We start from the raw sequence: 25,516 nt of genomic DNA, 5'->3' as shown, positions 1-25,516 counted from the left end.
AAGAATCAATATTTTTTGCTATCGGAAAACTCTGTTTGTCTGCAGGAGATTCCCAATAATAGTACCCAATTGTTTATTTAACCATTTTTTCATCGCAACTATAATTTATAGGTCCGCCAAAAACCCACAAAAACCTTGAAAAATGCAATGGGCGGACCAAGAAAAAATCGTTAGTATTAAAAAATGGTTAAATAAACAATTCGGTATTATTATTGAAAGTCTCCTGAAGAGAACCAGATTTTTCCGATCGAAAAGTATTGATTTTAAAGAAATCTATACCATTTCTACGAAAAGTTGTTCTTTCCCCATACAAAAATACGTGGAAAACTTTCAGCGCTTTGAGCGACCTCTAAATATTTTTTTATTTCAAAATACAAAAAAATAGGGGTACACTTTTTTCGATATAGGACAATCCTAGGGAGTGCGAGCATTACAATTCCGACTTTACTGTTTTTGGACCACCCTAATGTGCATACATACCATGGGCGGTTGAAAAAAGCACGTGCACCATGAAATTTCTGCAACTGAACTTAAATCATTGCAAGGCGGCACAAGAGCTTCTAGAACAGACGGCAAGAGAGAGAAGACATTAAATTTTAGTAGGTAAAACTGCAAACCGCAAGACGCTAGAAAATCGCGTTGATTTTTAATATTTTTTTTTTTTGCTGACGCTGCCAGGCATTTCCTTCCATATAAAAAGCATGGTCGAGCATACTTTATATGGAAGAAAATGCACAACACCGCCAGCCAAATAAATTATTAAAAATCAACGCGATTTTCTAGCGTCTTGCGGTTTGCAGTTTTACCTACTAAAATTTAATGCGCTATAAAACTGCATACCCAATTTTTTTCAAAAAAATCTGATTGAAAAGTTTGAAATTTTTGGGGGATTTTGATAAAATTTGTTGAATTTTTATAATTTTTGTACAAACTTTGAAATGTGGATTTATATGGTGTGTTATATATCGCGCTAGACTTTTATACAAAAATATTAAACGTCGAATAAACAAAGTAATATAGTCAAAACTGGTCAAAGTAAAAAGTTTCTATTATTTCTTCCACCACTGTATATAAATGAGACTATGAGAGGGGGCGACAAATCCCAAAGGCCTGGAATATTTTACCAGTTATAACTTCTGAACCTTAAGCCACATAAACATGAAATTTGGTATGCAGACATATCTATGGTAGTTGCTTATAAAGGGGGCGTAGCACTTAACATAGGCTTGGAATTTTTTATCAGCCATAACTTCGGAACCTCAAGTCAAATGACCCCTTTAATTCCTTCTGGAGTGGAACACGCGGGTAAAAGCTAGTAGCAACTATAAAGAATCAATTCCGATACCCGTACGCAGACAAAACCTGTCTCCAAAGATATGTTTGCATACCAAATTTCAAGTTCATGTGACTTACGGTTCCGAAGTTAGAGCTGATTAAATAATTCACGTCTATGGGAGGTACCACGCCCCCTTTTCCAATACCGCCAATTTTTTCCCATGAGTACGGAATTAATTTTATTTATCTCGACAGCAAGTTCCTATGCTCTACCACAAATATTTCAAGAGAAATACAACATGAAAATTTTAGTTAGTATAGGAGGTGCCACGCCCTCTTTTGGAGTACTGCCCATTTTCTCTATTCCTATAACCTTCCCGGGGTAAAAGCAAATAAGTGTGCAAAATTTCGTGCGATTCCGTGCCGCGGTTCAGAATTTATAAGGTAATAAACAAACAGACATTCACATTTATATATATAGATATACCACCTAGCTCCAGCCTTGTTGAATTTTAAAACATCATAGACAATCTTGTTGGAGACCGAGAGCCAGAACATCTGTAGTAATTGCAGGCGACTTTGATGCATGGGCCCGTGAATGGGGAAGCCGCCGCACAAATGCTAAGGGAAGGGCTCTCCTTGTAGCATTATCAGCACTACACCTTTTCCAACAGTATTTCAGAAAAACACAAATGTATTTCAGAAAAGGCCAAACGTATTTCAGAAAACCTCAAATGTATTTCAGAAAAGCGCAAATGTATTTCAGAAAAACACAAATGTATTTCAGAAAAACGCAATTGTATTTCAGAAAATGCCAAATGTATTTCAGAAAACCTCAAATGTATTTCAGAAAACCTCAAATGTATTTCAGAAAAACGCAAATGTATTTCAGAAAAGGTCAAATGTATTTCAGAAAACCTCAAATGTATTTCAGAAAAACACAAATGTATTTCAGAAAAGGGCAAATGTATTTCAGAAAAGCACAAATGTATTTCAGAAAAGCATAGCTGTATTCTAAAAATATTTTTCTGAAATACATTTGCGTTTTTCTGAAATACATTTGAGGTTTTCTGAAATACTTTTGGCCTTTTCTGAAATACAATTGCGTTTTTCTGAAATACATTTGTGTTTTTCTGAAATACATTTGCGCTTTTCTGAAATACATTTGAGGTTTTCTGAAATACATTTGCGTTTTTCTGAAATACATTTGAGCTTTTCTGAAATACATTTGGGTTTTTCTGAAATACATTTGAGATTTTCTGAAATACATTTGAGGTTTTCTGAAATACATTTGGCCTTTTCTGAAATACATTTGTGTTTTTCTGAAATACTGTTGGAAAAGGTAGATGTGGTACTCTTAAATACATGCGACAAGTTTACGTACCGGAAAGATGGAATGGGCTCCATTATTGACCTGACATACGTAAGCAACAGGCTTTTTAAACAAGCATTTTGGGAGGTATGCGAAGACTATACGCATAGCTATCACCAAGGTATTACATTCTTGATGCATAAAGATGTAAGCGGACATAACAATTCCAGAAAGCGACTAGTTGGATGGAAGATACACACTCTTGATGAAGAGGCACTAAAAGCGATGGTGACTGAGATGAGGGAGCTACGAATATGGCAAATCATCTAATGGCCCACATTAAAATGGCCTGCGATGCCTCAATGAGACGTTCTTCGTTGTCCCGACGCCCACCTGTATACTAGTGGAACGAAGAGATCGCGGAACTACGTCGGCAATGCAACAGGGCAAGACGAACTATCAGAGATCTAGAAGTCAAAACACACGATTTTCAGAGCATCAAAGAGCCTACAAAGTAAAGCGTACTCAACTAAAACGGGCCATAAAAAGCAGTAAAAAAGTGCTTTCGTAGTTTGTGTGACAGCGCCTATAAAGATCCCTGGGGTGAAGCATACAAAGTCGTTACTAAGAAGTTACAAAAGTCGATACGACCGCAGATTTCGTGCCCCAAAAAACTGGAAGAAATAGTAAGCGCACTTTACCAGCACAGCCCCCCTTCGATCGGGAAAAGTTCCCCACTACAGAACTCCACTTTCCTCCACTTACGCCGGAAGAGGTTCTACTCGCGGTTAGGAGCTTTGAAGACAGAAAACCACCAGGCCCTGACTTAGTCCCAAATCGCATTCTAAAACTAGTTGCTAGTGCGAACACCTAAGCTTTCGCTCGTACATACAGTAATGTCTTCAGGACGGTGTATTTCCACCCATCTGGAAGCACCAACGGCTAGCCCTCCTACCTAAGGCAGGAAAACCACCCGGGGATCCCACAGCGTATCGCCCAATATGTATGCTGGACACATCCGGGAAACTATTTGAGCGAATAATAGGCAACAGGCTGATAACAGAAATCGAGGCGGGTGGGAACCTCTAAGAGACGCAGTTTGGTTTTAAAAAGAGACGATATACGGTGGATTCAGCCATGCTAGTGAAGCAGTTGGCAGGAGAGGCGATCAGTGGAGTGAGATGAAAAGGGGGAACAAAGGAATACTGCTTGCTAGTTACACTAGACGTTAAAAACGCGCTCAATACCGCAAATTGGAAGAAAATCGTTGAAGCACTTCATCGTTTTGAAATCCCAATATATCTGCGGAGAATCGTAAACAGTTACCTGGCAGATAGGATACTTCTCTACGATACGAACGAAGGGGTCAAGGAATACCAAATTACTGGTGGAGAGCCTCAAGGATCTGTTCCGGGCCAGTTACTTTGGAACGTAATGTGCAATTGCATTCTGCGACTGGAAATACTCATGGGTGCGAAAATTATTGGCTTTGCAGACGATATTGCTGTTTTAGTCGTAGCCAAGCTTATAACGGAGGTGAAGCATAAGGCGGACCTCACAATTTCTAAAATCCAGACATGGCTGGCGGAAGCGGGCCTTAGTTAGCGCAACAAAAGCTAATAAGCTGTAGAAAAGTGCGCGATATCGTCTCAAAAGCTGCACTTGTGTTCGATGCTAGACTGACATTTAAGACACACGTAGAATATGCAGTGGAACACGGGGGACCTAGGCAACAAAGCAGACAGCTGTACGCAGGAGTGGTGCGAAGTAGTCTACTCTGTGGTGTATCTATCTGGTCAATTGCGCTCGAGAAAGCTTCATCATGCGCACGAGAGGCAAGATCACTGTACCGACTCTGCGCTGTTAGAGTGTGTAGCGCGTTCTGAACAACGTCGGAGGAAGCAGCGCTTGTAATATCTGGGCTCTGCCCAATTGATATTTTGGTAAGAGAGGTGGCTGAAACCAGAGTGAATAAGACAAGTCGTGATGCGGCGAAGCTAAGTTCTTTGCAGAGGTGGCAGTGTCGATGGAGCACTCCAGGTAAGGGACGCTGGACATATCGCCTAATTCCTTCTTTACGAAGCTGGCTAGAAAGACGGCACGGTGAAGTGGACTTACACTTAACCCAAATACGGGATGGGACTTACTGCACCTTCTGTGCAAATGACGTTATTGAAGACGCTAAGCACTGTTTTTTCGTCTGTCCGAGGTTTGCAATCGAAAGGGATGACTCGAGCATGAAGGTAGGGAGGCCACTTACGGTTGAAAACCTAGTGGATACTATGCTTGAGTCAGAAGAAAACTGGTCATTTGTTTGCAATATGGCAAACACTATTTTAACTAAATTACGTCGAGCGGAAAAAATCCGCAGGTTTTCATAGAAAGGCAATAAGCCGCTCCCCCTCCATGAAGTAATACCTAACGGTAGTTCCACGGAGCGAGGGAATCGGAGCAGGGTTTTTAGTGCGGTGAGCCGAAAGGCAAGTCCCACACTTTTCGGCTTTCAATACTTTGTGCCACCTCTATAAAAAAAACAGAAAAAAACATACCATGGGCGTAGCCAGGTAGGGTCAGGGCAGACATACAAAATTTATAGTTCAATTGTTTATTACTTTGTCTTTAGGTTTGTGTCTTCTAAGCGTACATCGAAAGTTTTGTATTACAGAACCAATCTGAGATTATTGATAAAACTATAGACCGGTTTTGTGAACAGCCAAGACGTTTACTTCTTAAGTAATTACAGCAGATGGTAGAAAACACATAGCGCACATAAATTTCTATAATACAAATAGCATATTAGGGGTTGGCGAAAATCCTCCTTGATATACCCTCCAAGCGGGTGCCGACTGGGCAATGGGCATCGCTGCTTGCACCGCTGCGGCGGGATGGGCTTGCTCTTCTGGCGCAGTGCTTAGTAGGCAGCCAAAGAACCAGATGATGAATGTAACAAAAGAAGCCTCGGAACCCTGCACGGGTAGTGCCGCCGCTGGACACGGCGAAGTTAAGTCCAATAAACCCACCATCTCGGGAACCGCATCGACGGCGCCGAAGACAGGGCCTACACGGCCCAAACAGATTCGGCCCTCCGCAGAATCTGGAGGGAATGCTAAGCCCCTAGAGGGAAAGCATACTTCCAGCGATACCGGCAAAACTATACCCCTCGAGGGAAAGTCGTGCCGGTGGAGAACCTGCGGCCGGCCCCTCTCTCCACGCTCATCTCGGGCACATCCAACTCACAGGGGGTAGTAACCGAACCCAAGTCCTCCACGGACAAGCCGGGAACTACTCCTGCGAATAAAAGAAATCCGGGGCAAACGACCTGGATCGGCGCCCCAGCTGCTCCAAAGCAGAGAAAATAATTCCGCCCTCCGTCAGGGCTCAGCGCGACCGAAGGGCAGCCCCTAAGGTTATTAAAAGACTGGGCGTCATTCCACATGACCAGCTGACGGAGGAGCAAAAGGCCTCTCTCAAATGGGCAATGGAAGTCTTCGCCGCCAGCGATAAGCGATCCTCCGGGAAGGGCGGTAAGGACAAACCATCCACTAAGGGGAACCCACGGAAGGACCTAGGCCAAAAGAGACAACGATCTCTGGACGACACCGCGAGCGGATCCAAAAGGCATACGACTTCCTCTCCCTCTGACCGTCCGTCCATTGCCGTGTCCACCACGAAGCCATTCAGCGAGGCCGCCAAAGAGCACCTCACGCTGGCGGTGTTAGACAAGGGCCATCCGGACTGCCACATCAGCACGGACTATTGGAAGTCCGTACTGATGGGTCTATGCAGGGTGTATAAGGGGTGTAGTGTTAATACTATTTACTATTGTAATTTGTTCATTTTTGTACTTTGTTATTTTTGAAATTATTGAATTAAGTTCTTTTTCAATTTATGTAAATCAAAAAGAAAATTTTTGATTACTTCAGAATTTTTTCTTCTTTGAAATTTAAAATACGTTAAATTAAAATTACGTTTATATAAAAATAAAATTTTTAAAAAATATAATTCTATAATTAAATACGCTACAATTGGCGATCCTGCCAGGAGCAATATAAGAAATTACATTAAGCTGATATATTGATTTTGTACACTTGGTTTGTTGCTCCGCGGTACTAGTCCACAGATGATGAGATGTTACACCAAAATGTTGAAGTGCAATGCGTCGCAATAGTCAGCAGTGAAAAAGAGTAGCACCATTGCGAGCAGCTGGCATATTCCAACACGCACTACTACCACCACCGTTATCACCACCACTTGAATCACAGCAGCCGCAACATCAGAAAGCAATATCCCCATTGCCTTTTGTTGAAGATCAGCAATCACAATTAGTAGAGCAACAACAGCAACAGCTTCAAACGCACCAATGCGCATTCAACGACACTAGCACAATTGCCGATATCATTGATGCATCTGCATTAGAAGCAGTCACTGGAGAAGCTATTTTAAGTGCTGATATTGCATCAACCAGTCAACAACAACCACATAACCAGCAGCAGCAGCAGCGTTCTCAAGATCAAGAACAGCAACCGGAAAGTTTGAGCGGTGCTCAATGCTCCTCTTTGAGTGTAATAGGAGAAGTTCCAGCTGGTAGTAGCGCATTAACAGAACGAAACCAAACACCTCCAACATCACTGCCATTGCTGCTGCAGGAGGAAGAAGACGAAGAAGCGGACACAGGCAACGAGGCCAGAGTATCGAAGTCACCCGCAGCAGTAGCGGTACAGCAGCGACCGCAGCATTAGCGCTAACATCAACAACAATATTAGTTTTACTGGTGAGCTGTATTGTTATCATATTTTTAATATATATATATATATACTATTTTTATTAAAAATTAAAAGAATTTAATTGTTATTTATTAAATATTACATATATAATATTTAATTTTTTAATTGTAAACTTCCCTTTCCTGAGGTATTTTGATATTTGCACAAATTCAAATAATCAAAATGTTTCGTTCACCACAACATGATACACATACATCTACACGAGATAATTTAAATGAAACTCTTATTGATTTACAAAATAGTACGTTTAACGAACAGTTAACAAATCCGTATGTCGATCGAAATAGTAATGAGATTTGTGCTACATCGGTCAAACTACCACAATTCTGGACAAGTTGTCCGGAAGCGTGGTTTATTCATGCGGAAATGCAGTTTAGTACCAAAAATATTACACAAGAAACAACAAAGTATGAACATACAATTACTGCACTTCCGCAAGAAGTTATAACAACGATTTTAGACTTTATTCAAAATCCGCCCGAAAATAATAAATTTACTGCACTTAAGAAAATTTTAATTGAAAGGCATTCATTAAGTGAGAATGCGAAATTAGACAAAATTTTATCGGATACTGAAATGGGTGATCGTAAGCCCTCGGAATTTTATCGGTCACTTGTACTGCTTTCGGGTTCCAATTTTAGTCAAGAAATTCTTAAGAAACTTTGGATGAGGAAGTTACCGAAGAACCTAAGCGTGATTTTAGCTAGTTCTAATTCAAGCAGTATTAGTGAATTGACGAAATTGGCTGATAATGTTTGGGAGATTATTAGCAAAAGCGAGATAGCTTCAGTTAATGATTTTCAAAATTCAAAAGGTGAAAATGCAGTCATGGCTAATTTGGGTAACACTACTTCTCTTATTTTTAAAAATTTTGAAAAACTTTCTTTGGAATTATGTGAAATGAGGAGGGAAATGAATCAAAATTATTCAAGGTCACGTTCAATGAATAGGAATCGTTTTAGGAGCCCTTTTAGATATCGACCAAAATCACGCGACAATCCGAATTGGTTATGTAGATATCATTATAAATTTGGAAACAAGGCTAAAAAATGTGAACAACCATGTGCATTTTCGAAAAATAATAGTCCAACAAACTAAAGTTGTCCGTTGTTGCGGCGACAAACAACGGGAATTTGGACATTTCCACACGTCGCCTTTTTATATTTGATAAAACAAACAAACTAAATTTTTTAATTGATAGCGGAGCAGAAATTTCGGTACTTCCAGTTTCTAAATTTTCGAATACTAGGAAATCTTCAGATATAATTTTAACGGCAGCTAACGGCTCAACTATTTTTACATACGGGAAGAAACTTTTGAATATTAATTTGGGTTTAAGGCGTGAGTTCCTTTTTACATTTTTGATTGCTGATATTGCGAAGCCGATTATAGGAGCTGATTTTTTGTGTAAATATGGACTTGTTATTGATATTAAAAACAAGTGTTTAGTAGATCCGTTAACTAATCTATCAGTTAATACAAGTTCGTACTTTTGCAATGTCCCTCTTCAAAAAATTGTTTCAGTAGATGATCAATATACAAAATTATTGAAGGAATTTCCTTCCCTTATTTCTGAGCCAGATTACTCAAAACCGGTTAAGCATACAACGGTTCACAGACTTGTCACTGAAGGAAACCTTCCTTTTTCTAAGCCAAGGCGCTTAGATCCTATCAAATTTAAAGTAGCTAAAACTGAATTCGATTTTTTGGTAAAAACAGGGATTTGTAGACCATCAAATTCATCCGTGGCATCTCCACTTCATTTAGTACCAAAGAAAGAAGTTAATGACTGGCGTCCTTGTGGTGATTTTAGAAGACTTAATAATGTGACTGTACCGGATCGTTATCCTTTGCCTCATATTCCCGATTTTAATATGAACCTTAGGAATAAAAATATATTTTCAAAGTTAGATTTAGTTAGAGCGTATCACCAAATTCCAATGGCAGAAGAAGACATTTTTAAAACGGCGATTACTACTCCTTTCGGTATGTTTGAGTTCACCCGAATGCCTTTCGGGCTGAGGAACTCAGCGCAAACGTTTCAGAGATTCATCAACGAAGTAGTAGGTAAATTAGATTTTGGTTTCGCGTATATTGATGATCTACTGGTTGCAAGTGAGAGTGAAGAACAACATTTAAAGGATCTACGGGTACTTTTCAAACGTTTGTCTGAGTATGGTTTGAACGTCAAACCAAGCAAATGCATTTTTGGTGTTCCAAGCATAGATTTTTTAGGACATTGTTTATCTGAGGCAGGGATACAGCCTTCAGTAAACAGAGTAGAAGCGATTCGCAATTTTGAACGACCGAAGTCAATAAAACAAGCGCAAAAGTTTATTGGTATGGTTAACTATTACCATAGATATATTTCAAAATTAGCTGAGTTTACTGGAGTTATATATGATTTAATTAATAAAACAAGTAAAAAGCGAGACAAAATTTTGGTTTGGGATGACAAATCCATTAAAGCTTTTGAATGCATTAAAGAGAAGTTTGCATCTAAGATTTTGCTAAATCATTTTAGTAAAGATGCAAAATTGTCTTTAACGGTAGATGCATCCAATACAGCAATTGGTGGTGTCATACAGCAGTATTTCAATAATAAGTCTGAACCACTTGCGTTCTTTTCAAAGAAACTCTCTCCAGCAGAAATGAAATATAGCGCTTTTGACAGGGAACTTTTAGCAATTTATTTGAATATTAAACATTTTCGGTATTTATTAGAAGGAAGACAGTTTACGGTTTTTACTGACCACAAACCCTTGATTTTTGTTCTAAATTCCAAAACTGAGCGTAGTCCAAGACAGACAAGGCATCTTGAGTTTATTGCACAGTTTACTAGTGACATACAGTATATTAAAGGACAGACCAACATTGTAGCTGACACGTTATCTCGTGCATTTGAAATAGATGTGATTAAAAATTCAGAACTTAATTTCAAAATTTTACAGAGTGAACAGCAACAGGACAGTGAACTTAATAAACTTATTTCTGGACAAACGTTTCAAAATCTTAATTTAATTAAAATTCCTATTCTAAATTTTAATATTTGGTGTGAAGTGTCAGGAGAAAGTCCTAGACCTTTCGTTCCAAATAATTTGCGCAGGACAGTGTTCGATATGTTACATGGAATTGCTCATCCTGGTACCAAGGCTACACGCCGATTAATTGTGAAGAAGTATTATTGGCCTTGTATGAACAAGGAGATAAACATATGGTCAAAAGGATGTATAAGTTGCCAGAAATCTAAAGTTTATCGTCACACAAAATCTCCTGTGAGCACAATTCCAATTCCGAAGAACAGATTTGAACATATACACTTAGATATTGTTGGACCGCTTCCTGTTTCAAGAGGTTACCGCTACATTTTAACAATTATGGATAGATTTACTCGTTGGCCGGAAGCATATGCCGTAAAGGATATCTCTGCACAGACAGTTGCAAATAAATTTTTTAATGAATATGTTTCGCGTTTCGGTGTGCCTTTAGAAATCACGACGGATCAGGGTACTCAATTTACGTCCAAATTATTTTCGGAACTTACTAAATTACTTGGTAGTCATCATATCACAACTTCTTCCTATCATCCTCAAAGTAATGGAATTGTGGAACGATTCCATAGACAATTGAAAACTTCAATTTTGGCTAGGAATGGAACTAGAGATTGGTACGATGAGCTACCAATTATTCTTCTTGGTTTGCGTTCAGTGTACAAAGAAGATATTGCAGCCACTCCAGCTGAAATGCTTTTTGGCCAAAATTTGCGTCTACCTGGAGAACTTGTTGTGCCAACTACAGAAAATGTTACTTCCGCCGAAATTTTAGGAAGTTTACGGGAACGTTTTAAAAACTTTAATTCAAATTTAAAACATCACAAAAATTCCGATTCAGGAATTTATGTTCCAAAAGATTTACAAACTTGCAAATTTGTTTTTATTCGCATTGTTAACAAGCATTCTCTTCAACATCCTTATGAAGGGCCTTACAGAGTTATTGAAAAAGACAAAAAATATTTTAAGGTAGATGTGAATAATGAAATTAAAATTATTTCGATTGACAGACTAAAGCCAGCAATAGTTGAAATAACAGAACCACATAACACTAACAACCATATAGTTTCAACAACGATTAAAAAGAAACAAGTTACTTTCAATTTGTATAATAATAACTCTCTGGAAGGGGGAGTATTGTAGTGTTAATGCTATTTACTATTGTACTTTGTTCATTTTTGTACTTTGTTATTTTTGAAATTATTGAATTAAGTTCTTTTTCAATTTATGTAAATCAAAAAGAAAATTTTTGATTACTTCAGAATTTTTTCTTCTTTGAAATTTAAAATACGTTAAATTAATAAGTTTATATAAAAATAAAATTTTTAAAAAATATAATTCTATAATTAAATACGCTACAAGGGGATACTCCAGAAGTATCCCGGCCCTGCACCAGTCGTGCGTGATGCTGGGTGGCATCAGGGGCGGGTAAAGCTGGTGGCGTGTGCGGATGAACGCGCGGTCCGGCTTTAGAAGGAAGCGATCTCCCCGGTTGGACAGCTGTGGCCCGAGGCAGACTTAGTTGCTGTTCACAGGGATGAAATCCCTAACAGGCCGCGAGCCTGGGCTTGGGTCCCAGCTGAACCATCAAAGCCAGAGGAGATTCTTGACTTTATCCGACTGGGCAACGAAGGACTGCCCACAAGTGATTGGAGGATAGTCAGAGTTGGCGAGACCAAGGGAAAGCAGCGTTTTGTTGGCTTTGTCATCAACGATGCTTCCGTCCCAGTTCTCGAGGGTTGTGGTGGAGTAATAAGCTACGGCTTTTACTCCATAACGGTAAAAATCCCCCGGAAAACGGGCTAACAAGGGGAGGAGGCGGGCAACGCCTCGAGCGGACCTGGCGCCTCCGAGTCGGCATCGGTGGCAGACAGCGCGGGGTCCACAGGAAACACCACGAGTGGACCTGGGGACCTACCAACGGGTGCACCCGATACCGCGTCGGATACTGAGAGCGACACGAGCTCAGTATGTACCTACGTAGGATCGGTATACAGCCGGTGGGCAATGCTGAATGAGGACCAGCTTCTGGACTCCGAACCGGAGGAGGAGGTTAATGACGTCCCAATCATTGCCGCCGCCGGCACCATTCCAAGGCAGCCTCGGCTGCCCTTCTTCTTCGCCTCAGCAATAAAGCTGAGAACCTGATTCTAGTCCAAGAGCCTTGGATCGTTAGAAACAAGGTTTGCGGACTGAACTCTGATGCCTACCAGGTTGTAACAGCTACAGTAGCAGCTAGGATCAGAGCCTGCTTTCTTATGTTTTACTCTCCCAATACAGCGACGAGGACACTGTCTGCATCAGCGTCCAGCTGAAGGAGAGCGTGATCTGGCTGGCAACATCCTACATGGCCCACGACAGCCATGTTTTTCCACCCTACAGACTGGAAGAAGCTGTGAAGGAAGCAAATCGCAGGAAACTCCCGGTCATAATAGGGGCAGACTCTAATTCGCATAACACGATCTGGGGCTCAAGCGACACCAACTCTCGAGGTGAGTGTTTACTTGACTTTGTTCTTTTATTTAATCTCACTGTATGTGACCGCGGTCGCGACCCCACTTTTGTGACCTCTGTTAGAAGCGAAGTGCTAGACATCAACCTTGTTTCGAGGGGTTTGTCTGATCAGATAAGGGACTGGCAAGGTGCCCAAAGAACACTCTTTCTCTGACCATCTCTACATTAGCTTTAAACTCAATTTTGATCCTGCTCCTTTAACAGCATACAGGAACAAGAAGCGAAGCGACTGGGCAAAGTATAAAAATACGCTGTCGGTCTCTCTACACAGATACGCTTCTCGCGATAAGTCCTGCTTATCGTTAAGATCTGATGAAGCGAGTCTCTCGAATACGAAGGTTGTTTCTCTCGGTGAGCTGGACTCATCGTCAAAAATTGATGAAGCAGTGAACTTTGTGACAAATGCCTGTAATGCTGCTTTCAAAGCCTCCTGCCCAAGCACACTCCCGAAGGGCAAAAAGAAACCCCAGTGGTGGAATCCTCAGATTTCAGCACTTAGGAAGACCAGCAGGAGGCTCTTCAATCAAGCTAAACGAACAGGTTTTGGCTACCATACAAATACGCACTCAAAGTTTTTAAGAAGGCCATAAAGAGGGCAAACGCGAATCTTGGCAAAACTTCTGCGACAACATAGAAGAGAACTCTGAAGCCAACAGGCTGAGGAAAGTTCTCTCGAAATCCTCTTCAAGTATGAACTCTATCCAGAAGCCTAACGGTGACTGGACGACATCATGTAGCGAAATGCTGGAGGTCCTTATGAGCACTCACTTCCCGGGCTGCTCAGATGACACCTCAGATATTTCGCCCGGTCCTAGGACCTACTTGTCTCTGGGTGATACCGTTGGGGACATCGTAAGTGAGGAGAGGGTGAAATGGGCTTTAATGTCCTTTCAGCCCTACAAATCTCCTGGCCTTGACGGAATCTTTCCCGCTCAACTACAGGAAGCTAAGGACATACTGTGTCCCATGCTTTCTCAGATCTTTACAGCCTGCCTAACACTGACTCACGTACCACACGAGTGGACAAAGGCAAAGGTTGTATTCATACCAAAAGGAGGCAAGGCCGCACATGTGAAACCGAAGGATTTCAGGCCTATAAGCCTCACCTCTTTCTTTCTCAAAACTCTAGAGAGGCTCATCGACGAATATATTCGACGGAATATTAAAACTGACAGCCTCCCCTCGAATCAGCATGCATATTCCAAGGGGAAATCCGTGGAGACCGCACTGCATGAAATCGTAGCGACGATTGAAAAAGGATTGGCCTTAAAGGAATACACGCTCGGAGTTTTTCTCGATATCGAAGGTGCTTTCAACAACGTCTACCCGAAGTCTGTTGTTAACTCCCTCCTCATGGCGGGGGTGCAGCGAGGTCTGGTGGATTTTTTTGAGCTCTTTCTCGGAAAGAGAACTATTCTATCAGAATTGAGGGATGGTTCCATTACAAAGTATGAGACCAGGGGCACCCCCCAAGGCGGCGTTCTCTCCCCTCTACTCTGGAATCTAACAGTGAACACCATACTTCTAAGCCTAAAGAGCACCGGTTGTCAAGTCATAGCGTACGCCTATGACATAGCAATCGTTGCAACGGGCAAACATCTTCTGGTCCTGAGTGAGTTGTTGCAAAACGCACTCGGTCTGGTAAACATCTAGTCGAAGGAATGTGGACTTAGTGTCAATCCTGCCAAGACAGAAATGGTACTTTTCACAAGGAAGTATAAAACTCCCTTATTTAAACCTCCCACCCTAAACGGGGTGGCACTTACTCTCTCAACCGAGATGAAATACCTTGGTGTTATTCTGGGCAGGAAGCTGGACTGGAAGCGAAACATTGAAGATCGCTCCAGGAAGGCCAATACTGCCCTGTATGCCTGCAAGGCGGCTATAGGCAAAAAATGGGGAATAAAACCACTTATAGTACACTGGATGTACACAGCTGTGATAAGACCCATCCTTTTCTACGGGGTCACAGTATGGTGGCCTGCGCTAAACATCACCGTATCCAGAGCCAAGGTGGAACGTGTGCAGAGGACGGCTGCCATGCTCGTCACGGGAGCCCTGCCCACCACACCCACCAAATCTCTGGAAATAATCTTAAATCTTCCACCTGTGGATCTCTTCGGCAAATTTCAGGCCGGCTGTAGTGCGGCCAGGCTAAATACAATCCAGTCGTGGAGAGACCTCAGATTCGGGCACGCAAAAGTACTTGAAACTCTACCGGATAATCTACGACAAATAGATTATACCACCCCTCTACTTTGTTTAGATAACAAATTCTCCACAAGAATCCCAGAGAGGAACGAGTGGGAAAGGGCCACAGACCTGAACCTAGGGTCTATGGCCATATATACAGATGGTTCCAAGCTTAACAAAATAGTGGGTAGCGGGATATACTCTGGCGAACTCGCGCTAAATCTCAGTTTTCGCTTACCGGACCATTGCAGCGTTTTTCAAGCGGAATTTAACGCCGTAATGGAGGCGGCTCGGTGGCTTATAACCTCCGCCCCTCCAGGACGGCCTATCTCTATCTATTCTGACAGCCAGGCTGCTATCAAATCTCTCAATTCTAACGAAGCAACGTCCAAAGTAGCCATCATTTGGCAAATATGGCCAAAGATTGATGTAAAGCGATCCATAGCTCTCACCCGGCTGGACCGCTCCTCTCTCAGATTAGTAGTCGGGGTAATCACCGGACACTGCCTGATGGGCACACACGGAAAGAGGTTAGGATACCTCACCAACGATTTCTGTCGCAGTTGCAGAGACGAGGAGGAGGTGGAGACCATCGAACACTATCTCTGCCATTGTCCCGCCCTGGCCAACATGCGCAACCAATTCTTCAACAAGTACTTTGTAGATTGTTTAGCCGATTTGAACTCGGCGAACGTTCTCGACTTTTTGTGCTATATAAAACGCACTCGGTGGTTCAATTACTAAGGGAGGGAATGAAACAAATGGCTTCGGCCAGTGGTATCACAACGGGCTTTTCCAGCCCACGTGTGCTCCGCGCTCTGCGCGGGGCAGCCACTCTATTTAAAATTATAAAAATTAAAAATTATAGTTAAATCATTAGTTAAACTTTACTACAGAAAAATTAAGTTTAACTAATGATTTAACTATACTTTAAAATTGATAAGTTAACGGCCCTTAATGAATTTTTTATTTATTACACGGTTTGACAAAAAAAAATTTAGTAATATATTTAGCATAAATGAATATACCAGCATAAAAAATCAGCATACTCAAAATGTTCAAAAATATTTATACATACATATCAGGGTTGTTGCGAATATTCGCATTCGCATTCGCAAACGCGGAGCTTCCGCATTAACTTTAACATTCGCATTCGCAATAATCAATGCGGAGCTTTTTCGAATGCAAATATTTTGCAAGTGGACCGATAAAACGTATATATGGCAAAAAAAAATGCATATTGTAGCCACTATTTTTGCCTGTGATCGTAGGAGTATTTGTGTAACAAAACTGGTCAAATGTCATATTTACCAACTTTCATAAAAATGTCTTTAAAATATTATTTCTTAAGCTATATAACCGAGCTATCAATGGGCAGCCACAAAAGTTCCCACTTCTACTTGACCTTTGACGTACGTCAAAGGGAACATAGTCCTTTTAATACTTTTTTGCTGTGCTTTAAATACCTGCTTTGGCTTCTTTCTTTATTATGATTTTTTTTTGACCAATCTTAAAAAAAACTACTAAACACAATAGAAGAAAGTGTGCACTTTAATTCTTAATGAAATTTTCGTGATTTGCTTTTGATTTTACAGGCGGCATACACGGTGCGTCTGACTCTAAGTCGGTTTGGATGTGTTTGTGAAAATAAATATGTGTTAGTTACACCAACAACATGACTCCCGGCATGACTCTGAATGATTCAACTGTGTGTAGTCGAAGGCGAGTCAACACGTACACAAATGACTAGCGAGCCAAACGTGTCGCGTATGCCCCCTATTACATATATTCGTTTGAATAATTTCAAATGGGGCTCTTTGGGGAATTTATTTTTAGCAAAAATTTTAAAAACAGTAGTTTTGTTCACTTGTTGGATAATATTTTTTTCATAGGGATATACATTGGATCCTTGGCTAAAAGCTTCTGTGGTAAAACTGTCCCTTCTTTGCTATTTAAAGTCAATGAGTAAGCTCCTTCAATAGGGATTTCCAGTATAAATGATCAACGTCTAGCTATAAAGAGAATCGATGCTCAAATAATTAAAAGGCTATAGGTAAAATTCCACATCCGCAACATCCCTAATACATATGTATATAATTTAAGAGAAGACATTTCACTGCAAAGCAACGATTATAAATTGTTAGTTTACCTTACCAGAGTATACGGAAAAGTTTATTTTTTTACATTTTTTATTTTGAATAACGTCTGGTCCGGCTATTTGATTTACTACAGGTGTGAAGAGCTATGAATTTAAAAAATATCAGGGTTTAGTTGAGATATTCGCTTTTGACCACTATGTTGTGTACATTTGCCAGTACTGCAAAGCTTTTCACCTGGGAGTGGCCTGAAGATTCGTGTGCTTACGGTTCAAATCGCAAAATCGCTACGTCCGGATATTTATATCCATGAATCCTCTGGGTAGCGACCAAACACTAGTTTGGAGGCGAGCTAAAGTTCGAGGGTGTAACACACCGCGTGCGCTGGGTTTGGGTCCCGCCAAGTTAAAACCATGCCCAATGAAAAAAAGCACATGCCTTGGATGATACCCCATTTTTTTGATGACGATCACGGCAAACATAGGAAGGACTATGAATGCGATGGACGGGGCGAGGAAGGTAAGCGTGGAGCCTTGCGACGTCGCCACGTAAATGAGCGCAAGTCGGTGTTGGATTTGTGGTGGGAGTAAGACCGGCGTTCACTATAGTGGACCTCGAGCCACAATCCGCATCAAAGCGAGATTCTTCAACATATGTGCCAATGCCCCGATGAAAGAGAAGGACGAGGCATCCAAGGATCTCTTAGTTTAGAGCGTACATATTAGCGCGGCCCCCGACACGTATACAAATCGTACTTGGCGATTTAAATGCCAAGGTGTGCAACGAAGGGATCTTTGGCGCCAGTGTCGGAAAATTCAGCCTCCACATAGAACCGGGGGGCTGAGGCTGATCGACTTCGACGGAACCCGAAACTTGGCAGTATGTAGTACTGGGTTCTAGCATAAAAAGATCCATCAAGCTACATGGGTGTCTCCAGATCGCGAAAATGACTGAATTTTGGCCTGCTTCCGCAGAAGTGTATATTCACCTTTTTATTCGCCCACGACAATCGGGTCTACGTAACCGAAACGACCCAGATATATGCATGGCCAAGGACTGTCACTCCAGCATCCCTCCCCAAATTGGTATGTAATGGTTCAAGGGGCAGGTATGACTTTTTACACGGTTAGTGCCTTTCTAGTGGGTGGGGTATCAAGAGCCATGCCCTCTCTCCCTACGCCCACTAACCCAAAACAATGGGCAAATGACCAAACATTGCCCAAGTGGCATAAAGCTCTACCCAAAATTGCAGCGGCGGACTGTTAACCACTGTCAAGATTAAAACTCACAAAGGCAAATGGAATGGCTCATAATTGATTTAAATTTTTTTCTATTTCAACCGCCCAGCGGGGACGGCACAATGTTGATTGAATGTTGATTGTAGTAATTTTTCTTATTTTCACAAGTTTTCCAATATTTTCACCCATTTTTATTTCCAGCAAATCTACATACACGAAAAAATATTTAATTTTAATAATAATTTTCAAATCAAAATTCTAACTCACGGAAGCCGTGGCACCGCACTGTGCCGATATTGCGAATTAATTCAAAAAATTAATTTCAAAATACAAAGAAAGGTTTAGTTCCAAATAAAAGTAGATAAAATTCTACATCACTATGTACTCAAATATTTTCCCAAAAATTAACGTTTTCTTGTTAAATACTCTTAAAGTCGTCACTTTTTCCCTTGGCTGTGCGCAAAGTGAAAAACGTGATTTTATATTTCAAATTTCCAAGCTATATCTTAGTTCTCTTTAAAGATATATCAAAAACGGCAATTCTTGTTCAGCTACTTAGGCAATAAAAGTGATTTTAGTTATGTTTCACAATGGTTCTAAGTATATTATTTTATTTTTTATCGTAAGCGTAAAAACGGGGGTTTTTGGCTATATACGTAGACATATAGTTGAGAAGTAGGTGCGATCAAGCAAAAGTGTAATCATTTGCATATACCTTGGACGTTATAGTGTCATTCTGTAAAAAAAAGTTACGGCAAGTCTGTGCACTTTTTCAGTATATCGATTTATATAATTGGTGAAATATACATGAAATTCCCAACGAAGAAGAAAACCCAATATAACAAGTCAAAACTAAGAACAAACATACAAGAAAATAATATTGTTATTGTCCACGTTCCTTGTTCGCTCAATTACCGTCTTTTTTGTACCCTACATACGGCATAACTATTAGGTACATACGTATATTATCAAAAGTAGGCTAAATACTGTTTTGTTTCAAAGGCGAAACTTTCAGTACTTGCATGTATCAAAGAAAGATGTATGTATACATTTATGTATAATTGGCGCTGTAACCGCCTAAGCGATTTTGGCCGAGTCCAAAACAGCACGCCAGTCATTTCTCTTCTGTGCTAACTGACGCCAATTGAAAATGCCAAGAGAAGCCAAGTCCTTCTCCACCTGGTCTTTCCAACGCAGAGGAGGCCTTCCTCTTCCTCTGTTACCAGCATCGCGGCCCGCGTTGAATATTTTCAGAGCAGGAGCGTTTCTGTCCATCCGAATGACATGGCCAAGCCAGCGGAGCCGCTGAATTTTAATTCGCTGCACTATGTCTATATCGTTGTAAAGCTCATACAGCTCATCGTTAAATCGTCTGCGATATTCGCCATCACCAACGCGTAAAGGTCCGTAAATCTTTCGCAGAATCTTTCTCTCGAAAACTCCAAGAGCCGCCTCATCAGATGCTTTCATTGTCCATGCTTCCGCGCCATACACCAGCACAGGCATGATGAGTGACTTATAGAGTGTGATCTTTGTACGACGAGAGAGGACTTTACTTCTCAATTGCCTACTCAGCCCAAAGTAGGACTTGTTGGCAAGAGTGATTCTCCGTTGGATTTCAAGGCTGACATTATTATTGGTGTTAATGCTGGTTCCCAAATAAACGAAGTCGTCTACTTTTTCAAACTTGTAACTGTCAACAGTGACGTGGATGCCAAGACGCGTATGCTCTGACTGTTTGTGTGCTGACAGGAGATACTTCGTTTTGTCCTCGTTCACCACCAGACCCATTCGCTTTGCTTCTCTATCCAATCCCGAGAAGGCAGAACAGACGTAGCCCTTGTTTTTACCGATAATATCGATGTCGTCGGCATACGCCAGCAATTGTACGCTCTTATAAAGTATTGTGCCTGAGCGGTTCAGTTCTGCGGCTCTTATTATCTTCTCCAACATAAGATTAAAGAAATCACACGAAAGGGAGTCCCCTTGTCTGAAACCTCGTTTGGTATCAAACGGCTCAGAGAGGTCCTTCCCTATTCTGACGGAGCTGGTGGTATTGCTCAACGTCATTTTACACAGCCGTATTAGTTTCGCGGGGATACCAAATTCAGACATCGCGGCATAAAGGCAACTTCCCTTCGTGCTGTCGAAAGCGGCTTTGAAATCGACAAATAGATGGTGTGTGTCGATCCTATTCTCGCAGGTCTTTTCCAAGATTTGGCGTATTGTGAATACCTGATCTATGGTGGATTTTCCAGGCCTAAAGCCACACTGATAAGGTCCAATCAGCTCGTTGACGGTGGGCTTCAGTCTTTCGCACAATACGCTCGATAAGACCTTGTAACCTATGCTTAGAAGGCTAATTCCGCGGTAGTTGGCGCGTATGGCGGGGTCGCCTTTCTTGTGGATTGGGCAGAGCACACTTAAATTCCAGTCGTCGGGCATGCGTTCATCTGACCATATTCTGCATACGAGCTGATGCATGCACCTAATCAGCTCCTCGCCGCCGTACCTGAATAGCTCGGCTGGCAGGCCGTCAGCTCCAGCAGCTTTGTTGTTTTTCAGCCGCGTAATCGCTATACGTACCTCGTCATAGTCAGGCGGTGGGACAGCTACTCCATCATCATCGACTGGGGACTCGGGTTCGTCTTCCTCACTACTTTCAGCGCTGCTACCATTCAGTAGGTTATAAAAGTGTTCCCTCCACAATTTAAGTATATTCTGGACATCGGTCACTAGGTCGCCATTGCTGTTCTTACAGGAGTTCGCCCCGGTCTTGAAACCTTCCGTAAGTCGCCTAACCCTCTGGTAGAATTTTCGGGCGTTCTTCCTGCCGGCCAGCTTCTCAAGCTCTTCGCACTCACATATTTCGGCCTCTCTCTTCTTATTGCGGCAAATACGTCTCGCTTCCTTCTTCAGTTGCCTATAACGGTCCCACATGGCTCGCGTTACGCCCGATCGCAGCGTGGCCCTGTAGGCGGCATCTTTTTTCTCTGCGGCTTCTTGACATTCCTCATCGTACCAGTTGTTCTTTCGGGCTCGCTGAAATCCAACTGCTTCTTCGGCGGCGGTACTTAATGATCGAGAAATGTGGTTCCACTGCTCGCGTACGTCGGATTGTTGAAGAGTGCTCTCAGAGAGCAGGTGTGTGAGTCGAGTGGCGAATAAATTGGCCGTCTGTTGTGATTGCAGCTTTTCGACGTTAAGCTTTCCTTGCATTGTTGGGCGCACATTTTTTGCTGCACAGAGGCGGGTGCGTATCTTGGCTACAACAAGATAGTGGTCCGAGTCGATGTTTGGTCCTCGGAGTGTACGTACGTCCAAAACGCTTGAAGCATGCCTTCCGTCTATCACAACATGATCGATTTGGTTTCTCGTTTTTCGATCTGGAGACAGCCATGTAGCTTGGTGGATGTTCTTATGCTGGAACCTTGTACTACATATTACCATATTTCGGGCCCCGGCGAAGTCGATCAGCCTCAGTCCGTTATAGGACGTTTCGTCGTGGAGGCTGAATTTTCCGACAGTGGCGCCAAAGATCCCTTCCTTGCCCACCTTGGCATTAAAATCGCCAAGCACGATTTTGACATCTTGTCGGGGGCAGCGCTCATATGTACGTTCCAAGCGCTCATAGAAGAGATCCTTGGACGCCTCATCCTTCTCTTCCGTCGGGGCATGGGCGCAGATGAGCGAGATGTTGAAGAATCTAGCTTTGATGCGGATTGTGGCTAGACGTTCGTCCTCCGGGGTGAACGCCAGTACTCGGCGACGGAGTCTCTCTCCTACCATGAATCCAACACCGAATTTGCGCTCCTTTACGTGGCAACTGTAGTAGACGTCGCAAGGCTTCACGCTTACTTTACCTTGCCCCGTCCATCGCATTTCTTGGATGGCGGTGATGTCAGCCTTTGTCTTCCCGAGGACATCAACCAGCCGGGCAGAGGCACCTTCCCCATTAAGGGTCCGGATATTCCAGGTGCATACCCTTAAATCATAGTCCTTTATACGTTTGCCGTGGTCGTCATCAGAAAAAGGGGGTCTCATCCGAGGCTGTTTGTTTCTTTTCATTGGGCGGGGCTTTAACGTGGCGGGACCCAAACCCAGCGCACGCGAAGTACATAACTGCTCAGACTTATAAAATAAAATTTAAGTTTACTAAATTTTATAATAATAGCTTAGAATTACGTAATTTACTTGTCCACTGATTTATAGGGTATAGGTAACCGTAAAGAATGGTACATATTGCATATTTTTAGTGTTAATTATAATCTTTGTTATTATTTATAGTGTTGCTATTTCTATGCATGAATTTCATGCGCAGTGAATAGAAATAATGGTAGTTATGACATTTTTAACTAATATGGTTACGGGTTGACGGGTAAACGGAGAATAACCAAAACCACGAATGATAGAATACAAGATTGCGCCGATTGCAGCAGAATTCGTGAGAGTAATTTTGGCGTGACGTCACCGTAGAGTTGACAACTGAGAGCGGCAAACAAAACTGTTGTCTAGTGATGTGCTCAATTGTCGGTACCCAATATTTAAAAAAGCTTTTGGTAACCAATACTTCCTTATCGGTACCCGATACTGATACTTTACATTAAACCTTCGCCATTATATGCATTTCAAGTTTAGAAAAAACTTTCATTACTAATTTATATGATATGGGCTACATATATTGGCCTCGAACCGACATATATACATCTTTCAATCAGTATTAAAAGCTCTATTGGCTCCTACATTCGGGTTTTGATAGGCGAGTCTCCCCTGAACCGTTTTTTTTTCTTATTTTGGCCTATGTGCACTTTTATTCGAAACCAAAATGTTTCGATACCAAGTATCGAGAGTATTGGATACTTAAAAGTATTGACTCAGCACATCACTACTGCTGTCATCTCGACTGTGACGTCAGCAAAACAGCTGATTCTGTCAAATTCACTGAGAGCCGATTAGCGGTGTTGCCATCGGCGCCACGTTCTGTATTCTCTCCACCACTTTAAAGGATTAATTATATTATTATTTTCTTTATAGGAACGAGCTCAAATATCATTTGGATTACCCGTCAAAGCCTTTATTAAAAATAATGAAAAACCCTGGCTGCGATCAACTCAGTGATAAATTTAACGTTTTAACGGAACAAATGAAAGATCGCATCAGGCTATCTGATGAAAATTTTAAAGAATTTAAAGAAAAGATGAGATGTTTCATCTCTGAGTTCAAAATTTGTTGGAACAGGTCCTGTAGACACGAAGAACGTTTTTTTAAAGCAAACACAAGTTGGCTTGAGTCCTCTACAGGTTTTCCGTCATCCATGAGCCAGAGATAATATCCCACGCTTGGTTACCTATCGGTCAATTGTCAGAAGAAGCTCTAGAGGCGCGGAACAAATATTTTAAGAGCTCGCATTTTTCTCGCAAGTGCAACAGAAAAAAGACGAATGAAGATATATTCAATAGACTTTTGATTACACTGTGAGACAAAGGGTAGGGGTCAGTGATCGGGAAGGGTTCAAACTACCGGGGAAAGTTATATCGGTAAAAAAGAAGTTATACGTGTCCCGGCGTTTCGCTGGGTCACGTCTAGGAATCGAGATATATATATAACTATCATATAGGGAAATTGTCACCTTTGGTGGTCTTTTTTTGACATAACTCGAGAACCACTAGTCCGATTTTGCTCAAACAAATTTAAAAAAATTAAAAATTACAATTCCTTTAATCTGTTCATATAACGTCTTTCTATATAATCAACAGTTTTAATAAAATTTAATATTTTAGGCAAAAAATATTTTTTTTCTTCATACATTTATTTTTACCGGCAAAACTGTTGATTATATAGAAAAACGTTATATGAACAGATTAAAGGAATTGTAATTTTTAATTTTTTTAAATTTGCTTGCGCAAAATCGGACTAGTGGTTCTCGAGTTATGTCAAAAAAAGAGTTATATAAAGTTATATATACATCTCGATTACTAGACGTGACCCAGCGAAACGCCGGGACACGTATAACTTGTTTTTGACCGATATAACATTTCCCGTTGGTTTCATCCCATCCCGATTTTGACTGTCGCATAGTGTTATAAGTTCCGACTCTGTTGTATCAAGTATGAGAAAACTACCCAAAATTTCAGGATTTGCCGAATGATGCACAACAGTTGTTAATTGTTCAGACTTATAGCGATGATGAAGATGTTAATAGTGATGATAATGATTCAAGCGTAGATGATTATTTTTATTAAATGTTATAAATTAGCAGGGAACGGATTTTTAGGACCTAAAAACCTATAAAAAAGGCAAAATAAAATAACGAAATAGGCTGGAAAAGGCAAAATAAAAGAGCGAAAAAGGCAGGAAAAGGCACTACGTATTGCAAAAAAGGCAAAACCAAATAGCGAAAAAGGCAGGAAAAGGCACTAGGTATTGCAAAAAAAATAAAAATAAGGCACTAAAAAAGATAGAAAATACGAAGAACAATCAAAAAATACATTTATTTCAGAAATGTTTATATTACAAGTAAAAAGAGAAAAACTATGAACTAGTTTCATTATATGAAAAATTTGTACTTTGAATCTTTGACTATTTTATCCTTTCGAGTTTCTAACTCATAAAACTTTAATCTGTATAGTTGTAGTAACATTGAACCACAAGATGCATTTTGAAGTTTTCTGGCAGCATTTTCATTCGATTTTCGCGAAGAAAAGCCTTGAATGTACTAAATGTGCGCTCGACGTAAGTTGATAAAAGTGGAGCCCAATTTAAATATGGAACGTTTGAAACGTTCATATTATCAGGAATAAGGGCGTTTTCCTCGCCCTTTACAATTTTATCCACACCCCTTTTTGTCTCCAAGCCTACGTTAGCTGAGAAAACGGCTTTGAATTTTTCCAACGCCAATTTGGCAAGAGGTCCCGCTTCTATAAGCCGCATGGGCATGTGTATATTTTTTAATCTTAAAAAAAAATCGTAAATGCTATAATCACTTTTTATACCTTTCATGAGCATGAAATGGTATTATAACTTTGGTCCGATGTTTGTAAGTACCAGAACAAAA

At 41.1% G+C, this 25,516-nt stretch overlaps 2 protein-coding genes across 2 annotated transcripts in view; one reads left to right on the top strand and one right to left on the bottom strand.

Annotated features, from left to right (window-relative positions):
• Positions 1-25,516, bottom strand: part of LOC118742236 (protein clueless) — a 67,418-nt gene that overhangs the window by 34,822 nt on the left and 7,080 nt on the right. The window lies entirely within an intron of this gene.
• LOC118742238 lies at positions 7,522-10,708 on the top strand. Its single transcript, XM_036474157.1, has 2 exons — positions 7,522-7,786; positions 10,572-10,708. The coding sequence occupies exons 1-2, from the start codon at positions 7,534-7,536 to the stop codon at positions 10,619-10,621; spliced, it is 303 nt and encodes a 100-aa protein (XP_036330050.1). The 5' UTR covers positions 7,522-7,533; the 3' UTR covers positions 10,622-10,708.

Source organism: Rhagoletis pomonella, unplaced genomic scaffold (assembly GCF_013731165.1).
Source record: "Rhagoletis pomonella isolate Grant_MI unplaced genomic scaffold, Rhpom_1.0 Rhpom_scaffold_00007, whole genome shotgun sequence".
Classification (NCBI taxonomy): Eukaryota; Metazoa; Arthropoda; class Insecta; order Diptera; family Tephritidae; genus Rhagoletis; species Rhagoletis pomonella.
Note: the sequence above shows the minus strand (reverse complement) of the source record. Positions and strands in the feature narration are given on the sequence as shown.

Excerpts from the sequence above, each read along its gene's own strand:
- LOC118742238 (XM_036474157.1), top strand. The coding sequence starts at position 7,534 with ATGTTTCGTTCACCACAACATGATACACATACATCTACACGAGATAAT. Across the intron at positions 7,787-10,571 it reads AGAAACAACAAAGTATGAAC|AAGGAGATAAACATATGGTC; the intron begins ATACAATTACTG and ends CCTTGTATGAAC.